Source organism: Vombatus ursinus, unplaced genomic scaffold (genome assembly GCF_900497805.2).
Source record: "Vombatus ursinus unplaced genomic scaffold, bare-nosed wombat genome assembly UNPS02013931.1, whole genome shotgun sequence".
NCBI lineage: Eukaryota > Metazoa > Chordata > Mammalia > Diprotodontia > Vombatidae > Vombatus > Vombatus ursinus.
In genome coordinates, this window is record NW_020953709.1 from 1,001,292 (window position 1) to 1,014,011 (window position 12,720).

General features: G+C 47.9%; 1 protein-coding gene across 2 annotated transcripts in view; it reads right to left on the reverse strand.

Moving 5' to 3' along the window:
* The window catches only part of FADS2 (fatty acid desaturase 2), a 36,224-nt gene that overhangs the window by 13,195 nt on the left and 10,309 nt on the right, over window positions 1–12,720 (reverse strand). For both annotated transcript variants that reach the window (XM_027858794.1, XM_027858792.1), the window contains exons 2-4: window positions 9,572–9,682; window positions 7,680–7,877; window positions 7,223–7,324 (exon numbers count right to left, since the gene is read on the reverse strand). In XM_027858794.1, coding sequence (XP_027714595.1) covers window positions 7,223–7,324; window positions 7,680–7,877; window positions 9,572–9,682 — 411 coding nt within the window. The remainder of the gene's footprint in view (window positions 1–7,222; window positions 7,325–7,679; window positions 7,878–9,571; window positions 9,683–12,720) is intronic.

The following is a 12,720-nucleotide window of genomic DNA, read 5'->3' on the forward strand; positions in this document are numbered from 1 at the left end:
TCACCAATCCAACCGTCAGCCACTAATTCTGACCCAATTCCCCAGCCAAAGCTTCTTACCTGAACTGAAATGCGCGTAACTGGATGGATTTGAAAGTGACATACTGTTGTTGCTGTTATTACCACACCCTTGAGCCTTCCCTCTCTATGGGGTCTCCATCCCTTTGCCCGTGACCCTCCCAAGGGAGCTGCCTGTTTTCAGAGTGACAAGCTCAGGGCACTGGGCATTGGTGGGAAGTGTTCCTTCTTGCCCAATTAATCAGCGGCACCCAAGGATTATTGATAAGCCCTCAGCTGGCTTGTTCACTTCCCGAGATAGATCTAGACAGAGATGGCAGATTTGCCAAAGGCCTGACTTGTGCCAAGAATGTTTTCCAAGCACAAAATGCTTGCTGGAGCAGACACGTGTTTTCATCGGTTGGCCCGCACTCTTGTCTAAGATATTAACCTGGCAAAAGTCCCCCAACTTGATGGAGACATCCGTGTTGACAGGTTCTGGAGAGAGAGCATGAGGGTGGCCCAGCACGTCATCTAGCGACGAACCACTGGCAGAAGCACTGAGGGAGATGCCTTGAGCCCGGGCTATCTATATCACTGCTCTGTGCAAGAGGCTCCCTGGGCTCCCAAGGGTGGGTCTAATCCCCCATGCTTTCCCCTCTCAGCTAGGTCTCCCACCTTCTGCAGGAAGCCTTCCCCGAACTCTCCTAATTCCAGTGCCTTCTTCCTTTTAACTATTTCCAACTTATCCTGTAGGTAGCTTGCTTGTACATATTTGTTTGCATGTTCCCTCCCCCATTGGACTGGGAGCCCAGACTGTCTTTTATCCCTTTTTGTGCCCCCAGTGCTTAGCACATAGTAGGTGCTTTATAAATTCTGGTTGGATGTTGAATGAGTGAATGTTTGAAATGTAGGAGTAAAATGGGTGTGTCCCTTATGTTTTATGTTCCTCGTCTCCTGGGATCCTAGAACTATAGAAGGCTACTCCCTCTTAGGATGCAAACTGTATCCCCTCCACCCGTGTCTTCCTGAATGGAATGCTTTACATTTTATATCCATTATCTCCTAGTAAGAGTACTGTGACCTGGGGCATTGTCATCCCCATTTTACAGAGGAAGAAACTGAAAGCAACATCCACCCTCCCTCCTGCCTCTGACCACCCTGAGAAAATACTGACCAGCAAGAAGAAATTAAAAAAAAAAAAAAGATACCCTGGATCAAATTCAAATCAGCCCCTGAGCTGGATGTCAAAAGACCTGGATTTGGAATCCTCTGCCACTTACTAACTGGCTGATCTTGGGTAGCTTACTCTCTGGGTCTCATTTTCCCCACCTGTAAAATGAGGAAGTTGAACTCTGTAGTCCCCAGGATCCTTCCCACTGGCTGGAAGCCTTGGACTAGCCCAGAGCTGGTTCTGTAGGCTGTGAAGATGAATTGCCTCCCTCACTGTCCCCTATCCTACCCCGCCCCTCTAAAACATCTGCTATGTCAGGTCAAAAACTAATGTCCTGAACAAACAGAGCCAAGATGGCAGAGGAAAGGCAGCAATCCAGATGAATTTTAATGAACTTTAAAATAACACTGTGGTCAAATTTTGGAGTGGCAGAGCCAACAAAAGGTTAGGGTGAGACATTTTTCTGGCCTAACATAACTTAGTAGGTCTACAGAGGTCTGTGATACCGAGGCGGGGGCTGTCGGCAGCACTAGCAGCACCTTTGGGAGCTCTCAGTCCAGAGACTGTAAGGGGGTCAGATCAACAGGTCAGAGACATTGCAGGGGACTGCTTGCTGGCACTGAGTACAGGTGGTACTGGCTGGCAACTCTATGGCCCACGTGCAGTTTTAGGTTGCAGTTCCAGGGCCGAGAGAAGTACAGAGAAGACCAAGAAACAAACTCTGAAGAAGAAAAGTGAAAACAACTACAAACCAAATCTCAAAAAAAAAAAAAAAATGCTAATTGGACCCAAACCTAACAAGAATTCCTGGAAGAGTTAAAGAAAGAGTTAAGAGTTTGCCAGTGGACAGAGCACCAGCCCTAGAGTCAGGAGGACCTGAGTTCAAATACGGCCTCAGACACATAACACTTACTAGTTGTGTGACCCTGGGCAAGTCACTTAACCCCAATTGCCTCAAAAAAAAAAAAGAGTTAAGCGTGGTAGAGAAAAATTAGGAAAAGAAATGAGTGATGCAAGAAAATTATGAGAAGAGAATTAAAGATCTTGGTAAAAAAATACTGAAGAAAGTAACACCTTAAAAAAACAGAATGGGCCAAATAGTAATAGAGGCACAGAGATTTACTGAAGAAAAGAATTCCTTCAAAGCTGAATTGGCCAAATGGGAAAAAAGGTACAAAATCTCACTAAAGAAAAGAATTCCTTAAAAATTAGATTCAGACAAATGAAGGCTAATGACTCTATGAGAGATCAAGAAACAATAAAACAAAGACAAAAGAATGAATCTCTTTCCATCTCATTGGAAAGACAACTGATCTGAAAAATAGATCAATGAGAGAGAATTTAAGAATTATTGGACTACTTGATAGCTATGATCAAAAAAAAAGCCTAGACATCATATCTCAATAAATTGTCAAGGAAAACTGCCCCCATATCTTAGCTCCATAGAGTAAAAGAGAAATTGAAAGAATCTACTGATCGTTTCCTAAAAGAGATTCCAAAATGAAAATTCCCAGGAATATTATAGCCAAATTCCAGAGCTCCAAGGTCAAGGAGAAAGAATTGGAAGCAGCCAGAAAGAAACAATTTAAATACTGTAGAGCCACAGTCAGGATAACACAAGATTTAGCAGCTTCCACATTAAAGGAGTGGGGGGCTTATAATATGATATTCCAGAAGGCAAAGAAGCTAGGATTACAACCAAGAATAACCCAAACAATAAAACTGAATGTAATCCTTCGGGGGTGGGGGGTGGGAATAGATATTTAATACGGTAGTGGACTTTCAAGCATTCCTGATGAAAAGAACAGAACTGAACAGAAAATCTGACATTCAAACACAAGACTGAAGAGAGGCATGAAAAGGTAAACCTGAAAGAGAACTCATAAGGGTCTCAATAAATTTAAACTGTTTATATTCCCATATAGGAAGGTAAAAGAACTTCATCATTATTAGGGCAGTTAAAAGGAGTCTGCATAAACAGAGGGCACAGCTATGAGCCAATTATGCTGCAACGATCTCCAAAAAAAATGAAGGCATGAGAAAGAGGGATGCATTGCAAGAAGGGGGATGGGAGAGATAGAATGGGGAAATTTTCCTAAAGGAGCATAAGGAATAGCTTTTACAGTGGAGGGGGAAATGGGGGGGATGGGATGGGTGGCAGGTAATGCTTGAACCTCACTCTTATCAGAATTGGTTCAAAGGGAAGAATATATACACACACTCCGTTGTATATAGAAATCTATCTTATCCAATAGGAAGAAATAGAAGGGGAAGGGGATAAGAGATGGGGTTGGGGTTGATGAAAGGAAGGATGGATTAAAGGAGGCAGTGGTCAGAAGCAAAATAGACTTTTGAGGAGAGTCATGATAAAAAGAGAGAAGAATAAATTGAAGAAAATGGAAAGAAGGGAAATAGACAGTAATCATAACTGTGAATGGGATGAGCTCACCCATAAAATGGTAGCCGAAAGCAGAATGGATTAGAAACCAGAATCCAATAATATGTTGTTTAGAAGAGACATGTTTGAAACAGAAACACACACACAGAGTTAAAACAAAGGAGCAGAATCTATTATTTACTTCAGCTGAAGTTAAGAAGGCAGGGGCAGCAATCTTGATCTCAGACAAAGCAAAAGCTAAACCAGACCTAATTAAACAGGGAAACTACATTTTGCTAAAAAGCACTATAGTCTACGGATTATTACCCCCAAAAATTTACAGCAAGTTTCTCTGATAAAGACCTCATTTTTCAAATATATAGAGAATTGAGTCAAATTTATAAAAATAAGAGCCATTCCCCCTAAATGATAAATGGTCAAAAGATAGGAACAGGCAATTTTCAGAAGAAGAAATCAAAACTATCTAGAGTCATATGAAAAGATGCTCTAAATCACTATTAACTAGAGAAAGGCAAATTAAACCAACTCTGAGGTACCACCTCACACCTATCAGAAATGACAAATGTTGGAGGGGATGAGGGGAAAATAGGTCCACTAATGAACTCCTGGTGGAGTAGTGAACTGGTCCAACCCTTCTGGAAAACAGTTTGGAACTATGCCCAAAGGGCTACAAAACTGTGCATACCCTTTGACCAAGGAATACCACCGCTAGGTCTATGTCCCAAAGAGAGCAAAGAAAAAGGGAAAGGACTTAGACATACAAAAATATCCATAGCAGCTGTTTGTGATAGCCAAGCATTGGAAATCAAGGGGATGCCCATCAGCTGGAGAATGGCTGAACAAGTCATTGTATATTATTGTGATGGAATACTACTGTACTCTAAGAAATGACAAGGAGGGTGTTTTCAGAAAAACCTGGCAACACCCACAGGAACTGATGCAAAGTGAAGCGAGAAGAACCGGGAGATCACTGTGCACAGTTAACAGCAACCTCGTAATGATGATCAACCGTGAAAGACTTGGCCATTCTTGACGATACAATGATCTAAGACAATTCCAAAAGATAATGACGTGGTGATCCAGAGACAGAACTGATGAACTGAGAGCAAATTAAAATATAATTTTCTCACTTTCTTTTTCTTGCTTTTTTTTTTAAATATGGCTAATATGGAAATGTTTTAGATGATTTCACATGTATAATTGATATATCATTTGCCTTCTCAGTGGGCATAGGGGGGAGAAAATTTGGAACTTAAAATTTAAAAAGAAGGTTTAAAATAAATAATGGAACTCCACAACAAAACCAAAAACCAAACATCCTGTTTCTCACATGACGCCCCTCCCCATCTCACTCCAGCTTCCCTCCCTCATTTACTACACACCAGTCCCTTTTCCACACTCTGTGTTCCAGCCAAACTGACCTGGGGCCTGATTCTCGGACATGATGGCCCATTTCCTGCCTCCATGACTTTGTACTCCTTGCAGCTGACTCCCTTCCTCCCGACAGCCTCTCAGAAGTCTGAGCTTCCTTCATTCAAAGTCAGGTCAAGAGCCACCCCCTCAAGAAAGAGGCCCTCTTCCCTCAACTCATCTAGCGCTCCCTGAAATGACTTTCTATTTACCAATGTGCATACGCTGTCCCCGCCCAAAGGATACAAGAGGGCAGTGATGGTTCTTTTGGGGGCTTTGAATTCCCAGATCCTGGCAGTGACTGGCACACAGGTGGTGATTAGCAAATGCTTATTGAGTAAATGAATGGTAGATTTCAGTGAAAGAGTGGGAGAAACAGCTAGGAGGGGAATCTGGGCCCCTTGACCTAGCCCACTCCTCCTCCTCCTTCCCCAGGGGTCTGCGTGCCAGCTAACCTGCGCCCCCTCCCCTCGCCCAATTCAGCCTACAAAAGCAAGCAACAGAGATGAGTGCTGAACCAAAGTTCTGGCTTGGGTATTACTGAAATTTGGCCCAATCCCTCTGGCCTGCCCACGGAGCTGGGGTCAGGGTCCACCCCCACCCTGGGGGGCATCCCTTCCTCTGGACCAGGGCCACATGGGGCCACACAGACCAGCCTTGTGGTCTCCACAAGGCTAAGGCTGGTTAGGAGGGGGGTGCTGCTTTTCAGCATTCAAGAGAGTTTTTATTAGAAAGGACAGAGCAGGAGAAAAGACACAAAGCTCCTTGTGTGACTCGAGGCCCCCCAATCCTGGCAGAAAACCAGACCCTCGTACGAGCTCAGGCGAGGCCGCTGGTTAGGAAGCTGGGTCTCCCATCAGCCTGGGCCAGCAGGAGGCCAAGCTGGCCGTGAGAAGGCGCCTCGGCTCTGCTCAAGCCAGGAAAGGGAGAAATCGGCTCATTGGGGACCAAGAGGGAAGGTGAAAGCCCAGGGCCCAGCGGTCAGAGCCAGCCAAGTTCTGCGAGGGAGCCAGGCCAGTGACTGCACCAGGGGGCAGGTTCACAGGAGCCCTGGTCCGTGAGCAAACTGAGGCCCAGGAAGGTGACGTGAGAGATTGACTAGGTCAAGTCTCCCATTTTACAGATGAGGAAACTGAGGCAAACAAGGTTTAGTGACTTGGCCAGGGTCAAACAGCTAGGAAGTATCTGAGGCTGGATTTGAACTCAGGTCTTCCTGACTCCAGGCCTGGTGCTCTGTGCACTGCGGTGTCCCCTAGCTGCCCTTAGAATAGAATTTTAAGAGTCAAATGTTGGCTCTCTGGAAGAAAACATGTCCTGATTATGAGAGCTGCCCCAAGGTAGACTGGCCTGCAACAGGACTTGTAGGCGCCCTCCTCCTTACTGGAAGGGCTCAGACACTGGCCAGTCACCTGCTGGGTATGTGGTCATAGAGATTAATTTGGGGACCCTTTGGTCCGGAGGTCCCTCTCAGCTCTGGGATACCACTCTGTGCAATGACTTATCCTAGGTCATTCAACCAGTAATGAGCACATCTGAGCTTCGAAGTCGAGACCCACATATTGCCCGCTATGCCCCCTCCACTGCAGCTGGCAAGCCCCACGGCTCTTCTCTCTGCCCTCAGTTACTGAGTCCCTGGGCATCTTAGGGTGTCAGTTTCTTCATCCACAAAGTGGGTATATCAGGCTTACCCTGCCTCCTTGTGAAGATTAAACTACAAATCAAAATAAGCCACGGTCATCTCCGTGCCCCCGTGAGACATCAGAAGTTCTTACCAGATGTATTTCCTTCCAATAACTCATGACTTACCAAGATGAGTTAATTTGGCTTGTAGCCCCAGAGCAGGGAGGGATCCCAAGCCTAGCCTCTCACTTGATTGAGGAGGAAACTGAGAACTGTTGTTATTCAACAAGAAGAGAAATAAGAATGATCCCGGTAGTGTGTGATGGGCAAGAGAAAGCTATCAAGAGCATTCTGGGAAAATCTGAGGATGCAGAGTGCTTTCCACCGGGAGGAATCAGGGCAGGCAGCATCTGAGTGGGGTCTTGAAGTTGGCTTCTGAGGGGACCAGGTGAGGAAGGATGGCATGCCAGACATGGGGCACAGCCTGTGCAAACACACGGAGGAGGGCTGGGAAATCTGCTTCTCCTTGCCCAGACTGGCTTGGAGGGACAGATCTGAGAACGCCTCTGATCTGTAAAGGAAAATGAGATGAGGCTGAGGCTGCTTTGCACTGACAGCACTTACCTTGAGGTGGCCAATCACAAATTTGTGGACAAAGTGGTTCCACGTGGATTTCTTGTAGACCGAGAGATGGCCATAGTCATGTTGGAGCCATCCAGCCTGGGCCTGGGGAAGAGAGCAGGTCAGGAAAAGACACTTAGTGGGCCCCTAGAATGTACCTGCAAGGCCTGGCCTGCATGAGCCAATCAAAAGGACAGAAACAGAGGGTCCAGGTGTGCCCTGGGAGCATAAGGAGGTGAAAGGTAAGAATGAAGGGCAGAGCCAGGGAAGCTTTGTCTCTAACTCAGCATGTGACCTGGGGGTGAGCACCTCCCCTTTCAAAGCCTGTTTCCTCATCTGTAAAATCAGGGAGTGGAATGATCCATAAGGTTCCAGCTCAGATAGTCTATGTTCTAAGCTCTCTCCTGTAGGGTCTCCCCCATAGCTGACATTCCATATTCTAATGTCCCCTGTTTCTCACCTGGGAGATCGCTAAGATGAAGGCTGTCAAGATGGTCGAGATCCAGCCGGTGCCAAAGTAGAAAATGGTGAACCAGCCAATGCTCTCCATGATGATGATGTGGGCCAGGAGCAGGAGGAAGAACATGTGGTTGGCCTCAAAGAGCTTCATGTCTTCTGCGGTCTTCCTCAGGGCTCGGAAGTCCTCTGTGATCTGAGGCTGAGAGGCCAGAGCCCAAGAAGGGGTATCAGCCACATGGGCAATCCCCTACAACATGGGAACCCTAAACGTCCCCAAGCAACTCAGTGCTCCCTCCCAGAGGAACCAGCTTTCCTATGCTGAAAGGGTTATCTGGGTGTCCACCTCCAGGCCATCAACAGATAGAAATATTTCTTGAATTTCACATGCCCATCCTCATGCTAGGTGCTGCATTAGGGAGAGGGAAGCAATAGGCATCCTCTATGCCCTGAGAAAACTTCAAGTCTGGCTGGGAAAAAGGCATAAATTAAAAATATATAAACTATTGAGTCATCAGCAAATAGGTATAGTTTTGTCTCCTCTTTACCTATGTTTATGTCTTTAATTTCTTTCTCTTGTTTTACTATCACTGGCATTTCTAGAATGTGTCAGATAACAGGGGTGGAATGGGGGTTCTTGTTTTACCCCTGTGTTTACTGGGAAAGCTTCTATTGTTACTCTTCTATAGGACTCTGGCTTTGGCCTTTAGATAAATACTTTTTCATGATTTTAAAGAGGCTCTTCCATCCCTGTGTTTTATAGGGTTTTAGCAAAATGAGTGCTCTGTCTTGTCCAAGACTTGTTTTTTTTCCGCATCTCTTGAGATAATCATGTGGTTTGGGATGTTTCTGTTTTTAATATAAATAATTATGCCATTTGTTTTCTTTATTCTGAACCATCCTTGTATCCCTGGTATAACATACCTGGATGATTTTATGTTTTTTATTTGGGGGGGGGGCAAGAGGGTTAACTGACTTGCCCAGGGTCACACAGTTAGTATGTGTTATGTGTCTGAGGCCATATTTGAACTCATGTCCTCCTGAATCCAGGGCCAGTGCTCTACCCACTGTGCCACCTAGCTGCCCCGACATAGACATATCCTTTTAAAAGGATAATTTAACAAGATAAGGTAAGAGAAATGGTGTAGCTAGATAATAGTTTATATGGAAAAAGAGATGGGGGTCTTAGTAGATTACAAGCTCAATGTGATTACTGTGTGAGCTGAGCAGGGGAACAAAGGAAAACTTGTCATTCCATTGGTGTGGGCAATGACCATCAGGGCCATTGTGCAACTTAATGACTTTAGAAAATTGCCCTGAGCACTTAAGAGGTTGAGTGACTGGCCAAGGGGAATGGAAATCTGGGTATTTGAGGCTAGTGGGCTCTCTCTCTCTCTCTCTCTCTCTCTCTCTCTCTCTCTCTCTCTCTCCTTCTCTCTGTCTCTCTCTCTGTCTTTCTTCTCTCTCTCTCTCTCTCTCTCTCTGTGTCTGCTGTGCTTGGACTTTTTTTTTATTATTAAGAATGCCTCGCAGGGACAGTTGTGCCCAGAAATGAGTGATAGGAGGCAGAAGAGAAGGGCTTCTAATAGGGAGGTGAGGTATTGCGTACAAAACAGTCTCTACCAAACACCTGCCTCATGCCCAGCGGTCTTCTAATTGTCCTTGTTCCCTGTGGGAAACCACAAGAATGTAAGCTCCTTGAGGGCAGGACCTAGTGTATTTGTCTCAGTCTCGGGCACCCGATGGTGAATGCTGGTTGATCTGGACCGAATCCTGCCTCGAGCAGGAGAGGACCCCAGGGGCCCTGGCAGGCAGGCAGACCACATTGCAGTCCCAGGTCCTCTGAGCTCCCCCTGCCCCCCTGCCCCCCTGCCCCCAGCTCTGCCCCAGACTCACACTCTTGCCATGGTCTTGGCTGGGCTCTCCAGGGGCCAGCTCCCCAATCAGCAGGGGCTTCATGAACTTCTTCACAAAACACAGGTCTTGGTGGAAGGCGAGGAACGCATCCTGGGTGGGGAGAAAGATGCAACAGCTGGATCGGAGGCAGCAGAGTGACCAGAATAAACAGAAGCACTCTGGCGCCCTGTCCACATTTTCCTTCCTGCCTAATCCTCTGAAGATTGCAGACGAAGAGCTGGCAAACGGATTTCTTAGTGATCATCTACTCCGCCATTTTACAGATGAGGAAACTGAGGCCCAGAAAGGAGGAACAAGTGGCAGAGCCAGGATTGAAACCCAGGCCTCCCGAGGTTTACCGCCTGCCATGGCTGGGACTGTCCTCCTCTTCCCAAACCTCACCCCAGGCAGTTATCCCACCATCTGCCCGGGGGCAGGTCCAGAATTGGGCCTCTCTTCCCAACCCCTGGGGAAGAAGTCTGAGATCACGGAGCCGGCAGGTAGCGGGAGAACTCTTCCCACAGTAGGGGGTCCCAGCTCCATGAAAGTTAGGGGCGCCTTGGAAGCCACTGGCCCAAAACGAACTCATTTTTGCAGATGAAGAAACTGAGGCACAGACTAGGCTAGTGATTTGCCCACACAGAGGCAAGAAATGGGTTCACACCCTAGCTTCCCTAGTTACTATCCAGAGGACTTTGGGCTAGTCAGTTTACTTTCGCCTCTGGGCCTCGGTTTCCACACCTGCCAAAAAGGAGGACTTGGGCTCATGACCTCTGGGGTCCCTGTCAGCTCTGGGCCTTGGATCTGAAGTCACTCTGCCTCCCTGGTCTGTAGAACAAAGGGGCTGAAGGAGATGAGGACCCAAGGTCCCTCCACCTTGTTCAGAGAAGGAAAACTCCTTCAGGAGAGGCCCCCAGTGTCAGGAGGAGAGGGTGGCCAAAAGTAGAGCCCAGATCAGGAGATCCCTGTTTACAAAAGCAGGGGTCAAGGTGGAAAACTTCATTATCTGTTTAAATACTGTATCTTATAGTGCTGGGGTCTGAGGCCTTAGGTTCAAATAAAAAAAAAAATCTCCCTGTGCCTCAGTTTCCTCTTCTGTAAAATGAAGACGGTAGGACTAAATGACTGGACTAGATGGCCTGTAAGGCACTATCTATGCTCCAGGCCCTGACCTCAGTGCTGAGGATACAAAAACCAACAGTTCCTGCCCTCAGGAAGCTCATATTCCATCAGGTTCCAGACAAGGGGGTGAGTCACCCAAGGTCACAAGCACGCAGCTGGCGCCCATTCGAGATGGTCCCCAGAGGTCTTCCCTCTACCCCATCTGGTCTCACTCTTCATTCACCTCTCTTCCTTCCCACTGCTAACCCCCTAATAGGAACCGTGACAATAGCTCAGAGATATAGACCCTTGGCAGCCTAGTGGAGAGAGCGCAGCCTGCCCTCTGAACTCAGAAAGACTCCACCGTCCCATCTCAGCAACCTTGGACAAGTCCCTCAATCCTCCATAGCCTCAGTCTCCACATCTGTAGAATGGGGATGATAACATCTAGAAGGTCTATCTCACAGAGCTGTCGTGAGGATCCCGGGAGATAAAGTTGGTAAAAAGTGCTTTGCCAGTCTTAAATCTCTATCAGCTATTTCATTATTGATGCTGCTCAGAAAGGGTAGAGTATCACCGCATACCCAGCCAACAAATATTGATTATCCACCTTCTGTGTGCACAGCTGCTAGCTGGGGGAGCGGGACAAGGGGCAAAGGGGAGAGTTCAGGTGAGCCCCAGCTTTCTTCGGAGCTCCCAGTCTGGGGGGGCAGGGCAGCGAAGAAGAAAAGATGAACGCAGATCACTAAAATACAAACAAGTCAAGTTCTTAGCAGAGGACAAAGGGACGGGAAGTGCCAGAGGGCCGATCAGTCACCAGGCATTTATTAAGCGCCCACGCATGCCCTAAGCCCTGGGGATACAAAGAAAGGCTCTCTCCAGCTGGAGCTCAGCATCTGAGGGAAACAGCAGTTAAGTAAGGAGGTAAATTCTTAACTGAAAGGGGAAGAGAAGGAAGTCTTTGGCAGCTGTGGTTGGGGCCTGAGGGCACACAGACCTCCGGACCGCTGTGGATGATGGCAAAAGCGTGAGAAGCCTGGAACAGCAGGAAGGGGCCAGCAGGAGAGGTTTCAAATGCCAAATGGAAGAACAGGGATTACTGTCTCAGGGCTTGAGGAAGGCTTCCTGAAAAATGTGGCACTTGATCCGGGCTTTAACAGATAGAATTTCACCAGGCAGAGAGACAGGGAAGGAGGACATTTCAGGCACACAAAGGCACAGAGAATGCCCGGGGGGTAGGGGGCAGTCCAGCCTGGCCAGGGGGAGCAGTAAGAGCTAAGTCTCGAAGAGTCTCAAAGGTTAAGCTCAAGAGCTTGGGCAATGGGGAGCCACAGCGGGTTTTAGAGCAGAGGCCCAACACAGACAGCAAAGGGCTGCTGTCCTGCAGGGGCTAGCCTGGCTGGGTTCCCAGAGGCTCAGTACCCTGGCCGGGCTGGTCCCGGCCCCAGCCTGACTATCCCAGTCTTTGCCTTCAGTTTCCCTAAGTCCCCTCCAACCTGATATAAGGCATGCACAGTGACAATGTCCCAGCTGCCCCAGGGAGAGGGTGCGCCTCCCTCCCCCACCTAGGAAGCTGGCAGATTGGATCAGGAACCTGAGAAGCGTAACCGATGATGCCAGGAAACAAGGCCCTCGCTGTCCTAGTGACCCACACTGATGTAGCTCGGGCATCTCCATTTCAGAGAGCTCAGTCCCTTGGGAGCCTGGGTCCCTGAGGTGGGATCGGCCACCTGGACGGACCGACAGCCCAGAGACCTCAGCACGAGAACACCACGGCTGAAGAGGAGCCATATGGAAGGACTGGGGGTGGGGAAGCAGACCCAGAGAAGGACGGCATTGGGCGCGGGTTCAAAGCCTTCCCCTGACTCCCCAGGTCTGAACTCCTCAGGCAGCAGCAGAGCTGGAAGGGCCCTCAGAACAGGGAACATGGGACGTCAGCTGGGAGTGACGTCCGAACATAGAAGAATAGAGATGGGAGGGCCTTAGAACAGAGAACACAGGATGTCAGAGCTGGGAGGGACCTTAGAACAGAGAATGTGGGATGTCAG